The 26,705-nt window shown below is 31.5% G+C and overlaps 2 protein-coding genes and 1 pseudogene across 3 annotated transcripts; all 3 read right to left on the minus strand.

Moving 5' to 3' along the window:
* Window positions 1-1,215: 1,215 nt before the first annotated feature.
* Window positions 1,216-7,041, minus strand: LOC114187370 (benzyl alcohol O-benzoyltransferase-like). Its single transcript, XM_028075612.2, has 2 exons — window positions 2,508-7,041; window positions 1,216-2,426 (listed from the first exon to the last, which is right to left on the minus strand). Exons 1-2 carry the CDS (start codon window positions 2,952-2,954, stop codon window positions 1,494-1,496), a joined length of 1,380 nt encoding a protein of 459 aa, XP_027931413.1. The 5' UTR covers window positions 2,955-7,041; the 3' UTR covers window positions 1,216-1,493.
* A 1,475-nt stretch (window positions 7,042-8,516) lies between these two features.
* Window positions 8,517-9,502, minus strand: LOC114187371 (benzyl alcohol O-benzoyltransferase-like; annotated as a pseudogene). The gene is made up of 2 exons (XR_014995947.1): window positions 9,016-9,502; window positions 8,517-8,821 (listed from the first exon to the last, which is right to left on the minus strand). The product of XR_014995947.1 is annotated as a benzyl alcohol O-benzoyltransferase-like (transcript).
* A 12,393-nt stretch (window positions 9,503-21,895) lies between these two features.
* On the minus strand, window positions 21,896-23,650 carry LOC114187673 (benzyl alcohol O-benzoyltransferase-like). Its single transcript, XM_028075981.2, has 2 exons — window positions 23,051-23,650; window positions 21,896-22,963 (listed from the first exon to the last, which is right to left on the minus strand). Exons 1-2 carry the CDS (start codon window positions 23,498-23,500, stop codon window positions 22,028-22,030), a joined length of 1,386 nt encoding a protein of 461 aa, XP_027931782.1. The 5' UTR covers window positions 23,501-23,650; the 3' UTR covers window positions 21,896-22,027.
* Between the last annotated feature and the right edge of the window lie 3,055 nt (window positions 23,651-26,705).

Below are 26,705 nucleotides of genomic sequence, written 5' to 3' on the forward strand. Positions count from 1 at the left end.
CATAAGAAGTTCATTAAAAATTTCTAACAATCACTTAATTAAAATATCTAAGTAAAAGTGTTAATTTCATTACATTCCATGTTGGTCCATAACCAATCTTAGAGACACATCAATGCCTTCATAGTATTTGAAAGTAATCTACTGCGATGTGGGGTAAGAACTCGACCACCATTATTACTCAATGAAGACCGAGAAGCAATAATTGAAATAATAAAATAATAAACCAAAATGCTATTAAAATGATAGAAGTCGTGCCATAGTAATTTTCAATTCATATGGAACTCATGAAATTTAAAAATAATAGACCAAAAAACCAGTTAAATAAGAAAACACATACGAAACCAATTTTTCAATTATCAGAAGTTAATAAAATTCAATTCTTAAAAATTAATAAACTTCAACTGCCACGTGCCAAATATTTCCAACCATATAAGGCAGGCACCGACACCACTCTCAATCCAAAACCTTAAGGCAATGGATTTATGTTGGTAGGAATCCAAGTGTGAGTCTAAGTCCCACATTGACTAGAGATGAGAAAGTAGAGCACTATATAAGAATAAAGACTCATAAACCCATTGCCTTAAGATTTTGGGTTGAGAGTGGTGTCAATGCCTTATATGGTTGGGCTCAGATCTCATTCGGTGTTGTATCTCTCCAGTGAAATCCCCGCTGTAAACCTACCACCACGTGCCAAGTATTCTTATTGTGTTAACTCCATCATTTGACAACAAGCATGCCATAAACGTCCAGACAAGACAAAATTATATACACACTTATATGTAAGTGTATTTTTATGAATTAAAGTTTAACGGGTACGAGTATTTACGGGTATGGAAATACCCATACCCGCGGGTAATGAGTATCCATTTTTAATATTTGTTTCTTATCCGTTGCGGATTTTATCTACGGATACCCGTGTGTACGGATTTTTTTGACATTTCTATATACATCTCATTCTCAAATCTAATTGAAAAGTCGAGTATTGCTCATACTTATACTCATGCGGAAATTTCCCATCAAAAATAAAAACAAGTTGGGATAATACCCACGTGATGGATTTATTTCTAATCCTAGTGTTAAGCGATTTCAATTTTTTTTTCGATTTTAAAATTCAAATAACTTGAGAAAAAAATTAATTAAACTACTTTAATATAGAAAGTTTCTCAACTTTGTTAAAAAAAATTTGTAAAAACTTTATTTTCCTTTGGATTTTATCAACAACGATATTAACTTAACTTATTACAGCTTACGACAATGATAAAAGTGTTATTTTTCATTCAGTAATTTAGAATTATCCATCAATAATAGACAGGAACACAAAGGGATAGGTAATACAATGGATCATGGATCATCATTTTCCTTTGTGTTTCCTCTTTACTGTTACAATCCAATGGAATATTTTTCCCTTCGATTCTCTTCTTCTCCGTTGTACCACCAACCATCAATCCAAACAGAGCTTAAAGAGAGAAAATACAGAGAGTTTCATAGTATAGCTACATGGTAGACCTGATAAAAGCAGCAGTTTTTGTAGGGTGGTTCAGCTGTTTTTGGTTGCCACTCATCAGATCTTCCATCTCTTTCACAAACATGGGCATGGCTTTTGCGGGCATCCAAACCGGTAACACCAACCCATCTACTCCGTTCGAATTCTTATACGACACAATGTGTGTTCCTCCGTAAAAGGGTCCAGTGCTACCTTTGGCTGGTGCACCAGACAAAGCCTTGCCCCACCCAAAATCCACGTCCCTGAACCTAGCACGAGTCAGATCCGACACCAAACAAGACCTTACCGTTGTGGGCATGCACCGTCCCTTAAGCACCATCAGATCCGCCACCGAATGCATATACTCCTCCGTCACCGCACCCTTCACATTGTGAATCAACTCCACCGCATACGCGTATGGATTTGCGCAGAGCTTCCCGGCGGTGGCCATTGCGGCGGGGTATGCAAAAGCGTTGCCGTAGTAACCAACAGGTAACGGAGGACGGAACCTGTTACGCGCGTTCACGATGCACATCATGCGAACATCCTCGTTTGGGTCTATTTGCAGTGCTCTTGTGCGGCAACGCCAGAAGCACGCCGTGATGAGATCGAATGCGGTGCACTGTCGAAGCTCACGGGGAAGCGAGCCACGAAGGGCAGCCATCTGAGTAGGTCCGAAGAAGAATGATCGATGAACCAGGTCGAGGTCGGAGGAACTGAGGTTGTCTTGGATTTGGTCGTATTCACGATGGTTGCATGTAATGCGAGGTGGATCTCTTGCCATTAGGAGCTCCCTTCTCCAGAGAGGTGAGATCGAAGGAGTCTTTATACCTCGTGCCATTTCAGCCCATGCTTGCATGAACTGTGACAAACCAGCTCCGTCTGCCATCACGTGGTTCCACCCTGTCGACACCACGAAACCACCACACTTGAGTCTTGTCACCTGTAGCTTATTCATAGTTTCATGTTAGAGAATTCCATGCACACGTTAGAGAATTCCATGCACGATAAGTGAAAGTAGGACCTGGATGAGTAGAAGAGGCAGATTTTTAATATCTTCGGATTCTGCAACATCACACATAAATGACTTAGAGTGTATGAATGGAGGTTGAAGATTATCACCAAACTGATCGAGTGTTACGTCAGCATCAGCCTCAACGAACATGACACCTTCTCCGGTGCAATCCACCATTAATTTGTGGGCACGACCCTCCCTGAGCCTACCCGCAAATGGGTAATAGAAAACAAGTGCTTGTGCCAGTGCCTGCCGAATCACTCTTACCGGGTCTTTATTCGCCATTGATGATTCATTTTGATAGATTTGTATGATTGAATAATGGAAACGGAGGTAGTTTTGATCATCTATTTCAGATAGTAGTTTAGTTTCGTCGGGAGTGGGTATTGAAGGAGCCACAAGCTCAGGTTTGCACTTATGCATCGTAAACGGTGGAGAGGGAGATGATGAAGCCATGTTATCGATCTCTGAGGATGTTCTTGCTCGTTTAGGAACGAACAAAAACGGTTCTTATAATGATGTGCGAGTTTGGAAGACTTTTTGTGTCCCCACTTGTCCAAGATTTATGTCAAAGTTACATTAAAATAACTGTATATTGATGAGTGGTTGATGTCCAAGCTATGATGGTGGATCCAAATGGAGCAAGAACGGCTAGACTTTATGAAGGGCTTTTTCTTTCAATCAGCGAATTAAATTTTATAAATATAACTATAACTGTTTCCAAAAATAAATGAAGTTTGATTTACAGTTTCCTATGTGGCTAAGTGAAGGGCATTGCATTACAAAATTTCCATGCCGAAAGTTAAAGTTTTAATGGGTTGTTGGATGTATCTAAGGTTAGCATTCATATCTTACATAAAATAATGCTTTTACAATTAATTATATTGATATTTTGATTACATATATTTTTATTTTTTTAAAATTAAAATAATTAATATCTTTTTGTCAATAATAACTAATATATTAATTATAGAATTGTACCATCCAGAGAATGGTCGATCTCAACATGCTCATTTGGATTCCGACTCGATAAATATTTATCATAAAACGAGTCTCAGTTACAGACCGAGGTGACGAGCATTTGGGCCGAGGTGGCTGAGGTGACGAGCATTTAGGCCGATGTGGCCAAGGTGACGATCATTTAGGCCGATGTGGCCGAGGTGACAATCATTTAGGCCGATGTGGCCGATGTGGCCGATATGACGATCATTTAGGCCGAGGTGACCGAGGTGACGAGCAAATATCCCTAGATTTTAGGAATAACCACCCTCCCCCCATGTGAGATTTCAGGAGAGAATAATGGAGAAGTGGATAGGTTGGTTAGCTAAAGATCTGGCAGTAAGATAGTAGTTTTAAGATTGAAAGACCCTATATATATACATGAGGGATTAAGGAAAGAGGAGAGTTTTTCGGACGGGTGAAAGAGAAGAAATTATTTACGGCAGAGTTGATTCTCAGTTCTGGTTCGGTCCCTAATTCCAGACCGGAACATTGGCGCCCACCGTGGGGCCCTAGTAAAATGAGGTCCCAACCACAATAATGTGAAAAAATCACGATGATAAAGTACTCCACAAAGAAAGCATCTATGGCGGAGTTGGCAACATAGAAGAGACGACAAAGGTCTTTTGATTCTCGACGACGAGGGCTTGCGATGATCCCTGATGATGTTTCAGCGATGGCAGTCTTGACGAAGCTAAATAGAGAGGTGAGCTCTAGGCCGACCTCGAAGCAAGAAGGGGTTCGACGACAGTCAGCTCTGGGTCTCCTCCACAAGCACGATGCTGGACAGAGAGGTAGGCTCGGGACCGACCTCGTAGCAGGAAGTGGGCTGACGTCAGTTAGCCAAAAATATCCCCTCAAGCACGAAGTTGAACGGAGATGTATGCTCTTTGTCGATCTCAATTGTATCCTCTTTATAAACTTTTTAGTTGTATTATTTTACGTAACATTAAGAGCTCATGAATTACCAATTTTACAAAGAACCAAAAGACACTCAAACTCGACTAAAAAGCAGGTATGCCCGCGCAAAACAAAAATGTATGACAACTCGGATCCGACCTCGCTACGTGCGAGAGAATATCTCATTACGTTGAGGACTAAACTCAGATCCGACCTCGGTACGTGCAAGAGAATACCTCAGTACACTGAGGACTAAACTCGGATCCGACCTCGCTACGAGCGAAAGAATACCTCAGTACGCTGAGGACTAAACTCGGATCCGACCTCGCTACGTGCGAGAGCATACCTCAGTATGCTAAGGACTAAACTCGGATTCGACCTCGCTACATGTGAGAAAATATCTCAGTATGCTGAGGATTTAACTCGGATTCGACCTCGCTACGTGCGAGAGAATATCTCAGTACGTTGAGGACTCAACTTGGTTCCGACCTCGCTACGTGCGAGAGAATACCTCAGTACGCTGAGGACTAAACTTGGATCTGACCTCGCTACGTGTGAGAGAATACCTCAGTACGCTGAGGACTAAACTCGTATCTGACCTCGCTACAAGCAAGAGAATACCTTAGTACATTGAGGGCTAAACTCGGATCCGACCTAGCTACGAGCGAGAGAATACCATAGTACGTTGAGAGCTTTAGTAGAATGACCTCAACTCAGTTTATCTTTTGTACGTCGAGGTCTCCCTCGGGCCGACCTCATATGTTGAGGTCTCCTTCAGGCCGACCTATGCTTGATCATTTTACTTATCATATTTTTAGCTCTCCCTTAGGCCGACCTATGCTTGATCGTTTTACTTATCTTATGTCGAGGTCTCCCTCGGACCGACCTCATATGTTGAGGTCTCCCTCAGGCCGACCTTGGCTTTATCGTTTTAGTTATCTTATGTTGAGGTCCCCCTCGGGCCGACCTCATATGTTGAGGTCTCCCTAATGCCAACCTCAGCTTGATCGTTATACTTATCTTATGTCGAGGTCTCCCTCAGGCCGACCTCATATTTTGAGGTCTCCCTCAGGCCAACCTCAGCTTGATCGTTTTACTTATCTTATGTCGAGGTCTCCCTCGGGCCTACCTCATATGTTGAGGTCTCCCTCAAGCCGACCTCAACTTGATCGTTTTACTCATCTTATGTCAAGGTCTCCCTCGGGCCGACCTCGTATGTTGAGGTCTCCCTCATGCCGACCTCAGCTTGATCGTTTTACTTATCTATGTCGAGGTCTCCCTCGCACTGACCTCAACTTTATCATGTTATATATTTACTTGTCCTATACTAGAATATATGGACGGTTTATGACAACCGTTCATCCCAGCAAGTTGAGGACTCAAGGTTGGAGGACTATGTACTGTCCAGGGAATGGCCGACCTCAACATGCTCATTTGGATTTCGACTCGATAAATATTTATCATAAAACGAGTCTCAGTCACAGGCCGAGGTGACGAACATTTGGGCCGAGGTGGCTGAGGTGACGAGCATTTAGGCCGATGTGGCCGAGGTGACGATCATTTAAGCCGACGTGGCCGATGTGACGATCATTTAGGCCGAGGTGACGAGCAAATATCCCTAGATTTTAGGAATAACCACCCCCCATGCGAGATTTCAGGAGAGAATAGTGGAGAAGTGGATAGGTTGGTTAGCTAAATATCTGACAGTAAGATAGCAGTTTTAAGATTGAAAGACCCTATATATATACATGAGGGATTAAGGAAAGAGGAGAGTTTTTTGGACGGGTGAAAGAGAAGAAATTCTTTACAATAGAGTTGATTCTCGGTTCTGGTTCGATCCCTAATTCCAAACCGGAACAAGAATATACGGAATAAATTGCTCAAACTCTTTTACATTAAATTATTAATATATATTATTAACATATGTATTAAGCATCATAACTGTTTCCAAAAATAAATGAAGTTTGATTTACAGTTTCCTATGTGGCTAAGTGAAGGGCATTGCATTACAAAATTTCCATGCCGAAAGTTAAAGTTTTAATGGGTTGTTGGATGTATTTAATGTTAGCATTCATATCTTACATAAAATAATGCTTTTACAATTAATTATATTGATATTTTGATTACATATATTTTTATTTTTTTAAAATTAAATAATTAATATCTTTTTGTCAATAATAACTAATATATTAATTATAGAATATACGGAATGAATTGTTCAAACTCTTTTACATTAAATTATTAATATATATTATTAACATATGTATTAAGCATTATAACTGTTTCCAAAAATAAATGAAGTTTGATTTACAGTTTCCTATGTGGCTAAGTGAAGGGCATTGCATTACAAAATTTCCATGCCGAAAGTTAAAGTTTTAATGGGTTGTTGGATGTATTTAATGTTAGCATTCATATCTTACATAAAATAATGCTCTTACAATTAATTATATTGATATTTTGATTACATATATATATATATATATATATATATATATATATATATATATATATTTTAAATTAAATAATTAATATCTTTTTGTCAATAATAACTAATATATTAATTATAGAATATACGGAATGAATTGCTCAAACTCTTTTACATTAAATTATTAATATATATTATTAACATATGTATTAAGCATTACACTTAAAATCACGATTAATTCGTACAATTTTACAATTTTATATTATATTTTTTTAATTAAATTAATATTATTAAACTCATAATATTTAAAAAAAATTCTTATTATAATTAATAGTTCAGGTTTAAAATATATATATTTATGATAAAAAATATTATCCTAATATTATAAATTTTGTTTTATATTAATTGAATTTATATTTTATTATTTACGACTTAAAAAAGCAAGAGCTTCTCACTTTAATAAGATCGAAGGATCGAAAGAAAAAGTAAAAACTAATAAATTATTTGTTTTAAAATATATTAATAATATATTTATATTATCAAGTAACAATATCATTTAATAAAATTAAATTTTAAAAATATGTTTTAATTTTATTTCTTAAAATAATATTATTTAAAAATAAAATATATTTATTCATAATACAAATTATTTACACTGTCATATAAAAAAATTGTCTTACAATGTTTTTGTTTTACAAAAAATTGTCAACAAAAATTTACGTTTTTTTATATTAAATTATAGTAATATAAATATTTTTTATAGTTGAATATTCTTTATAATTTTAGTTTGTAAATTAAATTGGTATTATTTAATAAAAAATATAGAATTAATCATGTGTAATATGGAACTTTGTATAATGTTTTAAATTATTATATTTGTAACATAATAAATAAAAATATGGTTAAATATGTTTTTAGTCCCTGAAACTTTGATGTAAAATTGGAATTTGTATCTCTTTAAAATTTGATATATTTTGGTTCTTAAACTTAAAAAATGAATGAATATAGTCCTTTTAGTTCAATTACATTAATTTTTTTTTACATATAACACGACGTTTCATGCTAGTATTTGAGTTGTTTATATAGTTTGACATGTTCTCGTTCAATATCTGCTGAAAAATTCATTTGACACGTCAACAAAATTTAATGTAATTGGACTAAAAAGACTCGTTTATTTTTCAAGTATAAGAACTATAATGTATCAAAGTTTTAAACAAAGACGAATTCCAATTTCACATCAAAGTTTAAGGACTAAAGTATCATAGTTCATTTTAAAGATTTGAAATATATATTTGTAATAATAATAATAAAAAAAGCACATTCATGATATTATAACTTTTGTTTTATATTATTTGAATTCACTTTTCACTAAAATTCGAAATGTATTTTTTTTTACAGAAACAAAATGTAACAAATTAAATTCACTTTGATAAATATTTTTTTATTTTTGAAAATTAAATTATTAATATTGTTTACCAATAATAAATAATATATTAATTATAGAATACACATTGTGTCCAAACTTTTTAAAATTAAATTATTAATATATTTCTTTGGTGGAAAACATTATACTTGAAATCAAGATTAACTCGTAAAATCTTATTATTTTAAACATTATTTCCTATTCAAATCTAACACAAGACATCAAACTCCCAAGAAGAATAGACTAAATCATAAAATTGTGTGGATCATCGTTTTCTAAATTTTTCTCTATACCACTAACTCATTTCTTATATAAATGGATTCAATTCAAATAAATTTTAAGAGTTAATGCAATCAAAAATCGACCTCCTTATGTTTTCTCGATTAACAATATCACCTAATTAAAAATTAAAAATTAATGCACACCTATTAACTTTTTTAATGAATAAGGTTCAAATAAAACAACAAAATTCAAATTCAATTAAAAAATTAAGAGTTTCTTGCCTTCTTTATTTGGCAAGAAAAGCATTATAATCTCAAAGTTGTGTTTCTTGCCTTCTTTATTTCGCTAATCATCCTGAAAATTAAAATAAAAAATATTAGAAGTGTCCGATTATTAGATTATTATGTTAAAATACTATAATATTTATTCTGTCTAACACACATCTAATAATTTAATTAACAAAGGGTAAAAGCTTTTGTTATTTTGTTGGAAAGTTTGTTTTGATTGGGTTTGCAATTGTTAATTTGTTATTGAACGTGAATTTTTACCTTTTGTTTTGTCTATCGGTGTGAGGCGATGGAAGCATGGGAGTGGATGGTGGAGATCATCCCCGAACTGGTCAAGCGTGACGTCAGCGTCAGGCTCAATGAACATGGCACCTTCTCCGGTGCAATCCACCATCAATTTGCGGCGAGGACCCTCCCTAAGCCTACCCGCAAATGGGTAATAGAAGACAAGTGTTTGTGACAGTGCTTGTCGAATCACTTGAACTGGGTCTTTCTCTGCCATTGATGCTTGCTTTCGATAAATTTGTACCATTGGAACGTGGTACGCAGAGCTTCTTGATCATCAATGTCGGAAAGTAGCTTAACTTCATGAGGAGTGGGGATAGCAGGAGGCACCAGCTGGGGTTCGCACCTTCGTACCGTAAACTTTAGAGAAGAAGAAGATAATGATAACGATGAGGCCATGATGAGAATTATGAGAGAACAGAAGAGAAACTAAGCAAATGGATTTTGGTTGAGTGAGCGTGAAGATGGGGCCATGTATGTGAGTATTTATATAGGTGTTAAAAAGTGGGATAATGATATTCCAACAAAATTTTCTGATAAGGTTTTGACACAGCTTACGTGGCAGCAGTTTTTTTAATTTTTAATCACTGAAAATCTTTGTTCGCACGTGCAGCTGAGAGGGAAAGAAAAATGAGATTAAATGTCCTTTAGAGAGAGAAAGAGAAGAGAAAAAAGGGGGGAGGTCCGTTCCGTAGTGAGAAGTGAAGAGAGAGAAGGTGGAAATACCAACTTGCGGTCGGAGTTAGAAAGTGAAGAGATAAAAGGGAGAAAGTAAGGCCTGGGTGGGGCGGCCGGAGTTAGAAAGTGAAGAGATAAAAGGGGGAAAGTGAGGCCTGGGTGGTTTCGAACTGAGAAAGTCAAGACAGAGAAGGGGGGAAAGTGAGATTCCGGCAACCATTTGGGTTGGTGGTGGTGGTGGGTCGTTATCAGGCAATGCGAGAGTGAGAAGAAGTGGTCGACGACAAGGAATTCGTCAGCCCAAGCGTACAATCGACCCTTTGGCGGAGCCCATTTAATTTGTTTAAGCCAAAGGTAACGTTTTTCGGTCGTATTACGCAGAGGATGTGTATGTGGTTGTTTGGTGTTCTTTTCAAAGATAAACTGCATTCAAAAGCGGGGAGTTATGCGTACGTAAGTGGGGAGTAGAGTTTAACTTTTGCAACACTGCTACAATATGGAAGAAAAACTATTCTTAAGTAGCCTCTTCGAACCGTTGACCATGTAGTTGATAAATCACGACGTCTAATTGCCCAATTTAAATTGAATGATCGGAATTAGGTGGATTTAATATGGCCACACAACTGCATAAACAGCTGAGGCCGATGTGGGGAGTAAGGAAGAAGTACGTGGGGAGTTGAAGCAAAGTTTTCTCAACAAAGGTGCAGGACATAGAAAAAAACCTAAGTAAAATGTCGTCAAGCCTTATTCCTATTTCATTCGTTTACAAATAAATTCCTTGGCGTGACTCAAGCGTTAGCCATTTTCAAATAATTTAATTTAATGTGGCTGGACCCTCACAGAACCCTAAAGATATACTGCATTCAAAAGCGGGGAGTTATGCGTACGTAAGTGGGGAGTAGAGTTTAACTTTTGCAACAGTGCTACAATATGTAAGAAAAACTATTTTTAAGTAGCCTCTTGAAACCCTTGACCATGTAGTTGATAAATCACGACGTCTAATTGCCCAATTTAAATTGAATGATCGGAATTAAGTGGATTTAATATGGTCACACAACTGCATAAACAGCTGAGGCCAATGTGGGGAGTAAGGAAGAAGTACGTGGGGAGTTGAAGCAAAGTTTTCTCAACAAAGGTGCAGGACATAGAAAAAAACCTAAGTAAAGTAAAATGTCAACCATTATTACTATTTCTTTTCTTAACACATAGATTCCTTGATGTGACTCAAGTGTTAGTCATTTTCAAATAATTTAATTTAATGTGACTGGACCCTCACAGAACCCCAAAGATATACTGCATTCAAAAGCGGGGAGTTATGCGTACGTAAGTGGGGAGTAGAGTTTAACTTTTGCAGCACTGCTACAATATGGAAGAAAAACTATTCTTAAGTAGCCTATTCGAACCGTTGACCATGTAGTTGAAAAATCACGACGTCTAATTGCCCAATTTAAATTGAATGATCGGAATTAGGTGGATTTAATATGGCCAAACAACTGCATAAACAGCTGAGGCCGATGTGGGGAGTAAGGAAGTAGTACGTGGGGAGTTGAAGCAAAGTTTTCTCAACAAAGGTGCAGGACATAGAAAAAAACCTAAGTAAAATGTCGTCAAGCCTTATTCTTATTTCATTCGTTTGCAAATAAATTCCTTGGCGTGACTCAAGCGTTAGCCATTTTCAAATAATTTTATTTAAATACCTCATTCATATTTCATGCTTTAAGAAAATAAATATTTGTCATCATCGAACTAAAAAGGGGAGTTACTCACCCGTATGTGGGGAGTACAGTTCGACTATTTCAATAGTGCTTCCACGTTGAATCAAAACTATTCTTTAATCGCCTGAGTCGACCAATGGCCATCATGTAAGTGAACAATGAAGTCAATCACCAAGTCCAGTACAATAATTAACATTGCATTCGTTTAATTTTGTGCATTGTCAACTACATAAACCGCTAAAAAACATTTCACGCATATATGGGCACTTATGCATACATATGTGGGGAGTAATGGCAAACATTTTTAACAAAACTGCAGAAAACGTTAACACAATTACTAAAATGTGTAAACACATGATTTGTGTTTCATTTTTCCCAACAAATTTTCCCGTGTATTATCCATTCCAAATGAAGTAATTTGTTTGGATGTAAACTTAGTACAGGCAATATTCAAACCTCTGATGGTAAGTAGGGAGTTAGGTGTAACTACTTGTGGAGTGGAGTTGAAATTAATCAGTATTGTACAATGAATTAAAAGTTGTTAAATACGTCTACAATATTGAATTCTGTCACACATATGTTGCATACATTAACTGGGGACTAAACCAGTACTATGTGGGGGACTAGTGCTACCTTTTCCTATTTGCACTGCAATAACTAAAAAACATTTCAACCTGCTGTTGTAACCTGACATACAATTGCCAAAGGGTCGATTGTACGCTTGGGCTGACGAATTCCTTGTCGTTGACCACTTCTTCTCACTCTCGCATTGCCTGATAACGACCCACCACCACCACCAATCCAAATGGTTGCCGGAATCTCACTTTCCCCCTTCTCTGTCTTGACTTTCTCAGTTCGAAACCACCCAGGCCTCACTTTCCCCCTTTTATCTCTTCACTTTCTAACTCTGGTCGCCCCACCCAGGCCTCACTTTCCCCCTTTTATCTCTTCACTTTCTAACTCCGGTCGCAAGTTGGTATTTCCACCTTCTCTCTCTTCACTGCGGAACGGACCTCCCCCCTTTTTTCTCTTCTCTTTCTCTCTCTAAAAGACATTTAATCTCATTTTTCTTTCCCTCTCAGCTGCACTTGCGAACAAAGATTTTCAGTTATTAAAAATTAAAAAAACTGCTGCCACGTAAACTGTGTCAAAACCTTATCAAAAAATTTTATTGGAATATCATTATCCTAAAAAGTGTTGAAAAATCCAAGGATGCATATGGTTAAAGGAAAACATTTTCCTTTGTTTTTTGGTTGTTGGGAAAACATTCCCATCAACATTAAGAGTATGAAAAGGAGGCTTACTTGACCAATATATTTTTTAAACAATGTTTTATGACAATTTTTTTTCATTATAAAATATAACATTTAGAAGAGTCGTTAATATCAGTAATCTATTTAAAAATACAATATTATTAAAAGGTTTTATATCGATTAATGTAGAATATAAGAGTATTTTAAAATATCATCAACAGAAATCATGGATATATGAGACTGATTTACGACAAACATATCAGTAATTTTAATTTATTATAGTTTTTATATTTAAAGAAATATTATTTTGATTTACTATTGGATTTATGGGTGTTTTTGAATGAACTATATTAACCAGATTTTTTAACTAAATAAGATTTTATAAAAAAAAAAAAACATTTGGCTTTTAATTACCTAACTAAATATGATGTAACTACCGGTGGTCGCTCTATGGTATTCTCTTGTTAATCATCATGATTCCTGGTGTATCCGTGATGATTTTAATGTCGTTCTTTTGTATTGAGGATGGTGTTGGCTTTAGTCCAATTTCTTAGGTTGTGTTGAGGATGTGAATAAAAAAATTATTAAAATATTTTTTATGCTTTCTCTCGTTGTCTTTTAAATTTCTCACATGATTTATTTATCTTCTACTTTTACATGTTTTTTGTTTGTTTTTTTGAAAAGAGAAATTAGGCACAAATTCATCATGTTCTCATTTTTTATTTGTTCTCTTCCTTTTTTAAAGATAACAAAGGTATTTCTTTTTTATCTTTTGATAATAAAATATTAGTTTAATAATTAGTATTTTTTTATCTTGTAAGTCTTTTATATATTAATTTATGTATGAATATAGAAGGAAAAATTATGTATTATATATTTTTTCATAATCATTTTTTAGTTCTGACTTGATTATCATATGTATTTTTTTAACAATTACGTTTCTCAATTTTTGATAAATTATTTTTAGTCTTAAACTCTTTGTTTAAATAGATATATTGATGAAAAATAAAATAATAGATTCATCTTTTTTAAAGTGGTGAAAGGAAAAATATTAATTCTTTGGAACTTATAAATCGATATAAATCTCACAATTTTGGTTTAAATCAAAATACACTCAAATCATTTAATTTTAGTTCAAATTTTGCATATAAAACTACCTCATTATACTAAAATACATGAAAATAACTGTACATTAATTTAGATGTTGATGTCCAAACTATGACACTAGATCCAAATGGGAAAAAAATGGGAAGAGTTCAGATTCTCTACTGAATTTTTTAGTGTTGTCTTTTACTGAGCATTAAAAATATATTGTATTGATATTTTAAATATCTTTTTAATATATTTTAAAATGTCAAAATTAATGGTAGTCAGTGTATTATGAAGACACAATAGAAAAATAACACAACAAAATCCAGCAGAAAATTCAAATTCATGTATTTTTTAAGAAATACTAGATGTATTTATAGAGTGATAAAATAAATAATGTAAAATTAAGCAATATTAATTAAATAAGGACTTACCTCAACTAAGCAATAATGATAATAATAAATAATAATAATAATAATAATAATAATTATAATAAAAATAATGATAATAATAATATTATGACACCTTAAATATCCTATAAATATTTGATAGAAATATAAGATGTAATCAAACTACTCATATATGTTAATATATGAATATTTGTTCCAATATATTTATTTTATAATATTTTATAGTTTTTTTTTTTTACGACGAGGCTAATTAGGTTTAGTTGTACTACATTACCCAACATGAATGGATAGGTACAATTTTAAACATTTGAAACATACACTTTCTCGAAATCAATTCACATAGCTTCAAAGGTGTATCTCAAAATGGACAAAAACATCATGTTCTTTGTTAAGTTTTTGTATTAATTTTTAGTTCTGCTATTTAATTTGAAATTATTAAAACTTTATTTAAAATATTGAACTCTTTTCTTTCCAAAGCTTTAGTGAAAAGTAAAATTTCAATGTTAATTAAATTAAAAAAAATATTTTGATATTCCAACCAGTTAAAATTGAAATTATATTGGAAAAATAAAGGATTCACTTGCCACGATCATAAATATAAGATCGTAACATAAATGAATATGTTATAATAATATTTATTAATGTAAAGATTTAAGCACTATAATGTTCTATAATAAATATACTTTTTATTGTTGATAAAAATATATTAATAATTTAATTTTAAAAAATAAAAAATATATAATCGAAATATCAATGTAATTGGCTGTGAAAGAATTGTTTTTGGTAAGATATAAATGCCAACCTTAAATACATCCAACTACCCATCTAGAAGTATTAAAAGTTTAAGTTCTGGTATGAAAATAATTTTGTAATGCAATGCCCTTCATAAAGTGAGGCTGCTTAGTCACATCGGAAACTGTAAACCAAACTTCATGTATTTTTGGAAATAGTTATATTTATATTTATAAAATTAAATTTGCTGTTAGACATAAAAAAAGCCCTTAATAAAGTGTAGCTCCATAATCTGCCAACACTTCAATTTATATATTATATTTGTATTTTATTATTAAATATCTAATATAAAATTTAAAAATATTTTTATAATAATGATTTATAAATTGTTTATGTTAAAAATATTTAATATATTTGATTTTAATTTGGATTCATCTAATAATAATCATTTAGATATCATATTTTTAAATATATTTATATTTTGTAATATATATATATATATATATATATATATATCAATCATGTATCATGTAATATTATTTTTAAAATAAATGTATCAACATGTTATACTTATGACTCATATTCAATAAACGTTTCTGGAAATGTTTTTATCTATGCATCATAGATGTAGCCGTTTTTTGAATTTGGATTTTCTGATGAGTTTTATTGTGTTATTTCTTTATTGTGCCTTCATAATATATTGATTACGCTTAATTTTGATATTTTAAAAAATATTATAAAAATATTTAAAATGTCAATAAAATATATTTTTAATATTTAATAGAGGATAACACAAAAAAAAAATCAGTAGAAAATTTAGACTCGAAATACACTCTCTCGATCTTATTTTCTCTTACTTAAAAAAAAAAATCAAATTCTCTTACTAATTTAAATATCATATAGCTTTTTTGGCAAGTAGATTTATGCGTTCCAGCACTAGAAGTATACATCTACGTTGTAACCTCAAAGTTGTCTTTCTTACTTTCTTTAATTTGTCATGTCCTATGTGCTACATGTACCACGTTAGTAACATAACATTATTTTTAATACAAAATTACATGGGAAATATTAAAAATAAATAATTCGAAATTTACATGAATACTGAAAAAAAAAAAATCATCTGAGAACTCAACTTTTTTTCGAGTTCACTTTACTGTCCATAACAAACTAAAATTTTCTTCTGCCTTTGAACCATATTAAGACATTAGTAAACTAAATACTTATTGTTTCATAAGCTATTAAACAAACTACAAGGTAGACATTATTAAACTAGGACATGATTAAACAATAATAAATCAACTAATCAATTTTTTTTCTCGTTCAACACTCTTTCACATTTACTTGTTGCACACTTTCTCCATTTCTTTTTATCATTATTTGCATAAAAATAGGTCAAGTATCGGTAAATTCATTTATTTTTTGAAAAATTATGTTTTGAAAAAATTTTATTGACAAACTTTTGACAAAGTATATGTGACAATGCTTTAATGGATGAAATAAAGGTTTGATATGATTTGGAAAGAGAAAAAAAAATGTTTGGTGTGTGTTAAAGCAAATTTTGTCAAACGTTATTAAAAAAAAGGAAAATAATTTTTTGACTACTAAATTTTGATAACTTTCTCTTACAATCTTAGGTGTCATTTTCTGATTGGTTTCCATTTTTTCATTTTCTCTTTCTCAATATTCTAAAACCACTTAAGAAATGACACCTCATGTTGTAAAATAAAGTTGTCAAAATTTAGTAGTCAAAATATTATTATTCTAAAAAAAAGTTTGTCAAAGTATCATAGTGTTTTTTTTTTTTTCATGTTTACTTTAGAAGTAAATAGTTCGAAACTTACATGAATTCTGAAAAACAAAATTGAGAACTCAACTTTTCTGAAGTTCAATTTTATGTATTTCCATAACAAGCTAAATTTTCCTCAGCCTTTTCTATACCATATTAAAACGTTAGTAAACTTGAAGTTTATTGATTCAAACAATCTCACTTTTATTTATTTATTTTCCCTTTAAGTTTATCATATTTTATTTCTCAAATGAATATTTTAATCCAAACTAAAATCTTAAAACGTCACACTCAATCAGTTCGGCGATTCTCTCCACCCTCCATTCCCATGCTTCCATGAACTGCTATATGATGTTCCTGGCTCACAGCAAATTACCGACACTCTCCTTCTGCTCGTACAGGTATTTCTTCCTAACTATTAATCTCTGTCTATAGTTTGTTGATGTTGGATTTCGTCTTGTCCTTCTCCTTCAACCACACCATGTGTGATGGAGCTGGTATTTCACAATTCATGAGCACATGGGCTGAAATGGCACGTGGTGCAACCAAACCTTCCATTCCACCGGTTTGGCATAGGGAGCTTCTCATGGCAACACATCCACCTCGCATCACATGCAACCATCGCGAATTCGAACATGTCCCAGACACAGTCAAAGGAACCGTCACATCAAACAGAACATGACATGACGTGGTTTGATCTCATCACAGCATGTTTGTGGCGCTGTCGTGGCAGATGAGGATGTTCGCATTGGGTGGGGCAATGCATTGTATGGCGGAGTAGCCAAAGTTGGGGCTGGAGCATTTGATGCAGTAATATATCTGATATCGCATGAGAATGCAAACGGAGAAGAAGGTGCAGTGATACCAATTTTGTTGCCTGCCAAAGCGATGGAAAGGTTTGAACACGAGTTACATGACATACTTCTCGAGGTGAGCTTTAAACCTAACGTCCGATATCGATTAGAAAAAAATGTCTAAAAGATAGATTATGACTTGCTTCTGATATCTAGAAGTAAACTTGAGATCTACTTCAACTCTACAAAATTAACTTCTAAACTAAAATTTGCACTCCACTTATATATTATGAATTAAACTTATATAAATTAACTTTATTTCTAATTGATATGGGACTCTCAACATGTTCCTATCTAAAAGCAACCTACCGGGAAGATACATGTTTTTTACATTGTTTATATAGTTTGTATATAGTTAAGAGAATTTTGGTTTATATTCTGTAATGTTGACCAAAACCAAAGTAAAACTAGTAGCCAAATTATTACTTTTTTAATTACCAAGGTAGCATATTGTAGGGAATATTTATCCACGCTAACGTTCAAGTATTTAACATTTCTCCATGTAAATTACTACGGGATCTTAGCATTCTCTTCAACATTTTTCTATAAATTATTATCATCAATGAAATTTCAACTTTTCTTTATTTATTATCATCGTCAAAACTTCATTTCTCTTCAAGATTTTAGAATAAGATATTCATCTTCTTCTTTTATCAACATAAATATACATTTTGTTATAATTTAATTTAAAATGAAAGAAAATTATAAAAAAAAAATTGTCTTTGAAAGTTTTAGAACTGTATTTAAATTTATAAAAATTTATAAGATCAATTATATTTTTATATTTTGGTCTCCAATTAAAATATTTAAATAATTAGTTGTATTATTATAATTATATTTTAATATTTACTATCGCGAAATTGTCATACTAGTTACATTTTCTTCTTAGTTTATTTTATTTTTTAATGGTAAATAATTATTTTTGGTTAAAAATAGCATTTACCACAAAATGGTTAATTAGAAACAAAAATACATTTTTATAACAAGATTCGGTGTAAACAATGTCAATTCATAAAGAATAATTTAAAAAAAATTGCAATTCATTACCATTAGTTAAACTAATGATATCTCATATTAAAATTAAAATAAAGTTTCAATTACATATGCAAATAAGAAAGGATGGCTGAAAAAACCAATATTCTTCATCTTTTTTCCTGATCTTACTTTGATAATAGTTATTTTTTGTGTTATTATACAATTATTAATTTATATCGAAACTTATCAAAATTAAGAATTATATATATATATATATATATATATATATATATATAAGTTTTTTAATTATAAAAATCACACAGAAATTTCAAAAGAAATTACTTTACATCACTTTTAATATAAAGTTTTTCACATGGTTTTACTTTTCATATACCAATTCAGGTGTCTTTGTAAGACCTTCTCTTTGTTCTTCCCCAACTTTGAAATGACTTCCACCCTAAGATGATCTCCTCTTCTCAAGTTGAGATGGTTGAAGGGGTGTATGCAAATATATTTCGTCGACATTTAAGTCAGTAATTTTTTTTGTATTGTAGTAAAAATAAGACTAAATTATTCGTTTGGCCTTGAAATAATTTAAGTAGGTTCCTTAATTTTTTTTTTTTATGTTTTTAATTTTTTTTAAAATTGATTTAATTAAGTCATTTATGTCAAATATGTATCTATGATATTAAAAACATGTTACGTATTAGTTTGTAATTTATTTATTTATTTTTTATTTTTTTAAATCTTTTTTGTCCGAATACTAACATAAAAGACTTTTACATGTTATTTTAGAATTTTTACGTCTATTTTTGTCAGATATAATGATGAAAGATGTAAATTTATGTCAATTGACTAAACAATAAACAAAAGTTGATGTTTATTGCTTTTATAATACCCGTAAATTTATATCTATCGTAAACATAACAAACATAAATATTTTACTCTCTTTTTTTGTCTTCAATTTTATGTATGTTACTGTTAATTTATGTTTGTTAATATATATATATATATATATATATATATATATATATACATATATATATATATATATATATATATATATATATATATATATATATATATATATATATATATATATATCCCGGTTAGTTCTATAATACGGGTAAAGTTTTGAGTTTTTTTTTTTAATTAAATTGGTTTTAGCATGAAATCAAAACCTGGAAAAAGAAAAATATCAAGAACAACATATAGATTTCAAACATAACGTTAGTAATACATAATACATATTTCTAAAGTCAAAATAAATAATTAGTGAATAAAATAGGTATTCTGAGTTAAAAGAAAAAGTTAATTAAATTTTATCTTCTGCATGCTTGAAAAAATAATTTGTCTATTCTCGCCTTATTTCAGTCATGTCTTCCTTTAATAAGATGGGTGAGAGATCCTAAAAAACTTAAAACACTGATACAATATTATTATATGTAAGAGTTTTTTAAACGCCTGTACAATTTATGCACAATTTATAAGAGTTTAACACTTTGAATTTTTCAATCATTCAAATGTTGTACTCACATTTGAATGAACTACTCTCTACTACACTTAAATAAATAATGAAAGAAAAATTAATATCACTTTTACACAAAATAAATTTAAAGAGTGATATAGGATATATACATTAAATTTGTATTTGTTTGTTTCTATTTAATGATCGGTTTTTCTCGCAACCTTAACTCATTAAATTGAAGTCATACTTACACTCAAATCATCCAAAACTTACACAATTTTAGTTCAAATTTTACATATAAAACTACACCATTATAGTAAAATACATGAAAAATACTGTATGGTTGATTCCAAGCTATGATGGTGGATCCAAACGGAGCAAGAACGGCTAGACTTTATGAAGTCCTTTTTTTTTCATCAGAAAATTTAATTTTATAAATATACGAAGTTTCCGATGTGACTAAGCAGTTTTTGGTTTACGAAGGGCATTGCATTACAAAATTTCCATGCCAAAACTTAAAGTTTTAATATTTCTAGATAGGTTGTTGGATGTATTTAAGGTTAGCATTTATATCTTACCTAGAACTATATTCATATTTTGATTATATATATTTTTATTTTTAAAACTAAATTATTAATATCTTTTATCAAAAATAAAGAATATGTTAAATACAGAACATGTTCAAATTTTTTTACTTTAAATTATTAATATATATTATTAAAATATTTATTTATGTTATAATATTATGATTTTTTTTCTTTTTTAATTATAATATCGATTTTAACCGGTTAAAATATTAAGATATAATTTTTTTAAAAGTTAATTAAAATTGAAATTTCACTCCCCACTAAAACTTTGGAAAGGAAAGAGTTCAAATTTTTAAAGTAAAATTATAATCTTTTGTAATTAAATAACAATTAAAATTAATACAAAAACTTAACATAGCACGTGATGTTTTTGTCCATTTTGAGGTGCACATTTGAAGTTGCACCTTATTTTGATAGAAGCAAATAGGGATTAAAAATAGACATGTTTCCATGGCATTGTTTGACGAAAAATTCTTGTATTGGTTGGGTATAGAAAATATCTTACTTCTTCAATTGGATATAAGGATGTAAATATTTGTGTTCCATAATCGTCATAATACTCATTTCCGTCATATTTCTATTTTCGTTTAAATTTTTAAAATACTCATATTCTATTAAGTAACTTTATATATATATATATATATATATATATATATATATATATATTTGAAAAAAATTGGGACTAAATTGAATCAAAATGGTATATGTGAGGACTAAATTGAAACAAATAAAAGTATATGGTTATATGGAACTAAATTGAAACAAATAGACATATGATGACTAAATTGAAATCAAGACAATAACACTCAGTATCTTATCACGTGTAACACCAAGGACCTGACGTATGACAAAAAAAACAAAAAAAAAAACATAGACTGATATGCGACACGCCATTAACGACATTAATATTTTTGTTTCTGAAATAGGCCTAATTGAGATAATTTTTCAAAAATTAAGACGTAATAGACAATTTTTTAAAAGTAGAGACCAAACTGAAAAATATCCGAAAGAAAGTTGGTACCATTCGATTAATTAAGCATTCTTTTTTAAAACGAAATTAGAAGCCAAATATTAAAAACAGATAGTTTGAAACTTACATAAATTCTGAAAAAAAAAAATCATTTGAGAACTCAACTTTTATCGAGTTCAATTTTTTGTATTTCCATAACAAACCAAAATTTTCTTCGCCCTTTCAACCATACTAAGACATCAAATATTAAAGTTATTCTTTCATAAGCTACGATAATTTTTTTATTGGTTTTCTGATGCTATCTTCTTTTCTGCACACTAAAATATACTAATACTGGTATTTAAAAAGAAAAAAGTGATATATTTTAAAATATCAAAATCAATACCCAATATATTTTAAGGCAGTACACAGAAATAGCACAGAAAAAACCATTTTGGAAAACCATTTCAGAATCTAAATCCTATTAACAAACTATAAGGTAGACTTGATTAAACTAGGACTCCATATTTTAGTTTGGTTTTGGTTCCAAAACATGTGATCCAACTCTTTTGCAAACCTATTCATAGCTTCAGCAGGCAACCAGATTGGTAAGATGATGCCTTCTTCTCCATTTCTATTTTTATGCAAAACCTGATAGGTTGCTCCAAGAAACCTCCCAGCTCCACCTTCAGCCACTCCACCATAAACACCCTCACCCCACCCAAAATCCGCTTCTCTAAGCTTCAAACGTCTCAAATCCGAAATAATACAAGACCTCACAGTTGTAAACGTGCACCGATCCTTAATCACCATCAAATCTGCCACCGAATGCACGTACTCCTCTGTCACCTCACCTTTCACTTTCTTTATCAACTCCACTGCGTACCCAAACGGATTCTCACAAAGCTTCCCTGCAGTTGTGACTGCTGCAGGGTATGCAATAGCATTGCCGTAGTAACCAACAGGTAAAGGAGGATTGAACTTTGCACGTGCGTTCACTATCACCATCATGCGAACCTCCTCTTCTGCCTCTATCTCCAACGCTTTTGTACGACAGCGCCAGAAGCATGCTGTGATGAGATCAAACGTGGAACTGTGCTGAAGGTGGGGTGGAACCAAGCCACGAATAGCGGCTATTTGGGAAGGTCCAAAGAAGAACGACCGAAGAACCATGTCATGGTCGTTTGATGAGACGGTTCCTTTGACTGTGTCTGGGACATGTTCGTATTCGCGATGGTTGCATGTGATGCGAGGTGGGTCTCTTGCCATTAGAAGCTCCCTACGCCAAACCGGTGGAATGGAAGGTTTGGTTGCACCACGTGCCATTGCAGCCCACGTGCTCATGAATTGTGAAAGACCAGCTCCATCACAGATGGTGTGGTTGAAGGAGAAGGCCAAGATGAAACCACCGCACTTTAGCCGTGTCACCTGTGATGTCATCAGTTGAAATCCAACATCAACAAACTATAGACAGAGATAAATAGTTATGAAGAACTCACTTCAAAATTACAATACCTGTACAAGTAGAAGGGGAGTGTTTGTACTTTGGTGTGAACCAGGAACATGGTATAGCAGTTCATGGAAGCATGGGAATGGAGGGTGGAGAGAATCACCGAACTGATCGAGTGTGACGTCAGCATCAGCCTCGATGAACATGACACCTTCTCCGGTGCAATCCACCATCAATTTACGGCGAGGACCCTCCCTAAGCCTACCGGCAAATGGGTAATAGAAGACAAGTGTTTGTGACAGTGCTTGGCGAATGACTTGAACTGGGTCTTTCTCTGCCATTGATGTTTGCTTTGGATAAATTTGTATGAATGGAACGTGAAAACGAAGGCCTTCTTGATCATCGATGTCGGAAAGTAGCTTAATTTCATGAGGAGTGGGGATAGCTGGAGGGACCAGCTGGGGTTCGCATCTTCGCACGGTGAACTGTAGAGAAGAAGAAGAAGATGAGGCCATGAATTATGTGAGTATTTATTAAGAGAGAGAGAGAGAGAGAGAGAGAGTTACTTAGTAACTTGTTTGTTTGAGTTGACACAGTACCTACGACTGTTACCCCTTTTATAAACAAACGGATCTCCAGTCATAATAGACAAACTCGATTACGGAACGAAAATATTATTTTGGCAGTACTTGTATTCGTTTGACAAAAATAATGAAACTCAATTGCCAGTCGAGGATTTTTTAACACTATTATATTAAAATTTAATTGTAATGTTTATGTTTAAACGTATCGGTAATTTTAATTTATTATAATTTTTATGTTTAAAGAATATTATTTATATTTACATCCATGTATCAGATTTATAGTTTTTTTAATGAATTAAATTAACCTGATTTTTTTTTAACTGAACGAGATTTTATAAAAACAAAAAAACATTGAATAATGAAGGGACTTGCTTTTACATAGGAATTACTGAAATTATTATTTTATTTATTTAATATTATTTTTTAGACTCAAATCCATCTTTTGTACACATAGTTTAGCATTATCAATAAAAATTTAATCACATATTTAGTCTTTCAGTTTTTTAAAATTAAATAATTTTAGTTGTTAATCAAAACGGTTAGTATATTCATTAAAAACAATATTTATTCAAGTTAACGATGAAGTTTTATTTTTAATACCATAATAAGTAGTTTACAATAATAGACGTGTAACATTTTTAAGCAGTTAAATAGCATATTAGCAATAGATTAAAATTGTTTAATTTTAAAATTTGGAAAAATAAATCTACAGCTAAAATTTCATGAAACTTGCATATTTTCAGATCTATAAAGATTAAAAGTGGAATTAATATTTTCTTTATATCATAAATTATACTATTTTACATTTCTTTTTACTTTTTTGTTTTTATTTCTATGATCACATATTCATAGTACGGTGAAAATAGTGTTCGATATGCAAACATCTTTCTATTTTATTTATTTTATTTATTTAAACGGTGGTAGTTGTAAACAAACATTATTTTTCTTTCACGTTTTAAATAAGGTTTCACGTGTTTTTCGTAGTAGTCGTGTAATAGATTGGTGGTGTTGGAAGGGACATAACCCGCAATCAATCACCATCCAAAAAACAAAAGTCTATTAACATTTGTTATACTAACATATACGAATACGTAGATTAATCAATGATTTAGTCATTTAATTTGTTGGTTTAGTTTATTTTTTGTTTTATTATTTTTTGTTCATTTTAGTTCTTTATTCTTTTGAAAATATTTAATTTGGTCCTTTTTGTTAGGAAAATATATTTTTAACAATTAAAATTTGACAACTTTCTCTTATTATTTGAGGTGTTATTTTTTAAGTAATTTTTTATTTTTTTTAATATTTGAAAATCACTTAGAAGATGATACTTCAAGTTAAAATAGAAAAAATTTAGTTGTCAAAATATTATTGTCATTTCTGTTAAGTTGGCCTTAACACATTATATTCGTACTAGGGATGTTAACGGAGCGGGTAGGGTACGGATAGTAGCTCCCCCGTACCCTATCTGCTAGATAAATATTCATCCCGTATCCATATCCGTCATATATCTGTTATGTGGGTACCCGTCTATTTTTTTCATATCCGCGATCCGAGGGTATCCACGGGAACCCGCGGATATTTACAAAATTATTTAAAATATAAATATTTAATTATAAATTCAATTAAAATAAAATAAAATACATCACTATGATAAAATTTAAATAAAGTTCAAACAAACTCAAGTCTCCATACAAGTCCAAATAATTATAAAAATAAATATAAAATAACGTTCAACACAATGAAAATTTTTTAATTAGTGTTTTCATCAACAAGTCCACTTTCTCTGATTGATTCCTACAAAATAATCAAATAATAAACCTCAACTGTCACGTGCCAAATATTCTTATTTTAATTCCATCATTTGACAACAAGCATACCATAAACGTCATTGTCTATAGGGTTTGATGTATATGCCCAATTTCAAAGAAGGGAAAGAGAAGAATGTCAATGGGTGTACTTAGGAGAAGACAACGTACCAATATTTGAAGCTGAAAGAATGAAGACATAAGAAGATAAGATATGTAGCCTAGAAAATATTAGATTATAATGTTTATATATATATATATATATATATATATATATATATATATATATATATATATATATATATATATATATATATATATACACACACACACATATATATATAGGGTATTTTTGTGAATTAAAGTTTAGCGGGTACGGGTATCCACGGATACAGATACTATGATACCCGTACCTGTCCCGTTAACATGCGGGTATAAAAAATACTCGTACCCGCAGGTAGCGGGTATCCATTTTTAATATTCGTTTTCTACCATTTTTAATACCCGCGGGTACGGAGATTTTTGACATCCCTAGTCCATACATGTCACATATCATTAGAATTTCACAAAACGACACATGAGATGTACAAACGTCAACTTAACAGAAAGAACCAAATTGAACATTTTTAAAAAATTAGAAAACCAACTTAAACAAAAAAAATAATAAGAGAACTAAAATGAATCAAATCAAAAAATTAGAGGACTAAATCACTAAAGTCTGTAATTTTCGTTTTTTATTATTTTCTTATGTTTTGAGCTTTGGACTTTCTTTTAGAGTTTCTATGTTTTTTTAAACGTATTTGTCTATATATCAAGGTACCAAAAGTTGACATAGATACTTTTGAATCATATTATATGAATTTGCATTATTTTAGAAATTATTCTCTTGGTTATTGGATTAGAATTCTAATTTTTATAAAAAATTAACATCGTTATAATGAATTTTCACTTAACTTATTAATCTGTTAGATTGTGTCAACTCCATCCCTATTTTATTCTACGTTCCTTTCTTATTTATTTTTGTTGTGTCTCTTGAAAATTTAAATTCAAAAAATCGTATTTTTCCCAGAAAATCCCTCCCTTTATAGTAGGGTTATACGAAGACGAGTGGGAGGAGTTTGCAAGACGAAAAACTTCCTTTTGATTCTTGCTGATTTAGGAATGATGAAAAGAAAAATTAGAAAGAAAAATGAAAGAGAACCGAGAATTTTTAAGGTGCACACATAACATGACTTTTTATTACAAAGAAATTGTGCACACATAACATGACTTTTAAGGTGACCTTACACGACTTCTGAATTAGAGAAAAAGTTACATAAATCAAATACAAC

The sequence above is a fragment of the Vigna unguiculata genome, chromosome 6 (assembly GCF_037176805.1).
Source record: "Vigna unguiculata cultivar grain cowpea cultivar isolate G323 ecotype 2 chromosome 6, ASM3717680v1, whole genome shotgun sequence".
NCBI classification, from domain to species: domain Eukaryota; kingdom Viridiplantae; phylum Streptophyta; class Magnoliopsida; order Fabales; family Fabaceae; genus Vigna; species Vigna unguiculata.

Excerpts from the sequence above, each read along its gene's own strand:
- LOC114187370 (XM_028075612.2), bottom strand. The coding sequence starts at position 2,954 with ATGGCTTCATCATCTCCCTCTCCACCGTTTACGATGCATAAGTGCAAA. Across the intron at positions 2,427-2,507 it reads TGCCTCTTCTACTCATCCAG|GTGACAAGACTCAAGTGTGG; the intron begins GTCCTACTTTCA and ends AATAAGCTACAG.
- LOC114187673 (XM_028075981.2), bottom strand. The coding sequence starts at position 23,500 with ATGGCCTCATCTTCTTCTTCTTCTCTACAGTTCACCGTGCGAAGATGC. Across the intron at positions 22,964-23,050 it reads CTCCCCTTCTACTTGTACAG|GTGACACGGCTAAAGTGCGG; the intron begins GTATTGTAATTT and ends ATGACATCACAG.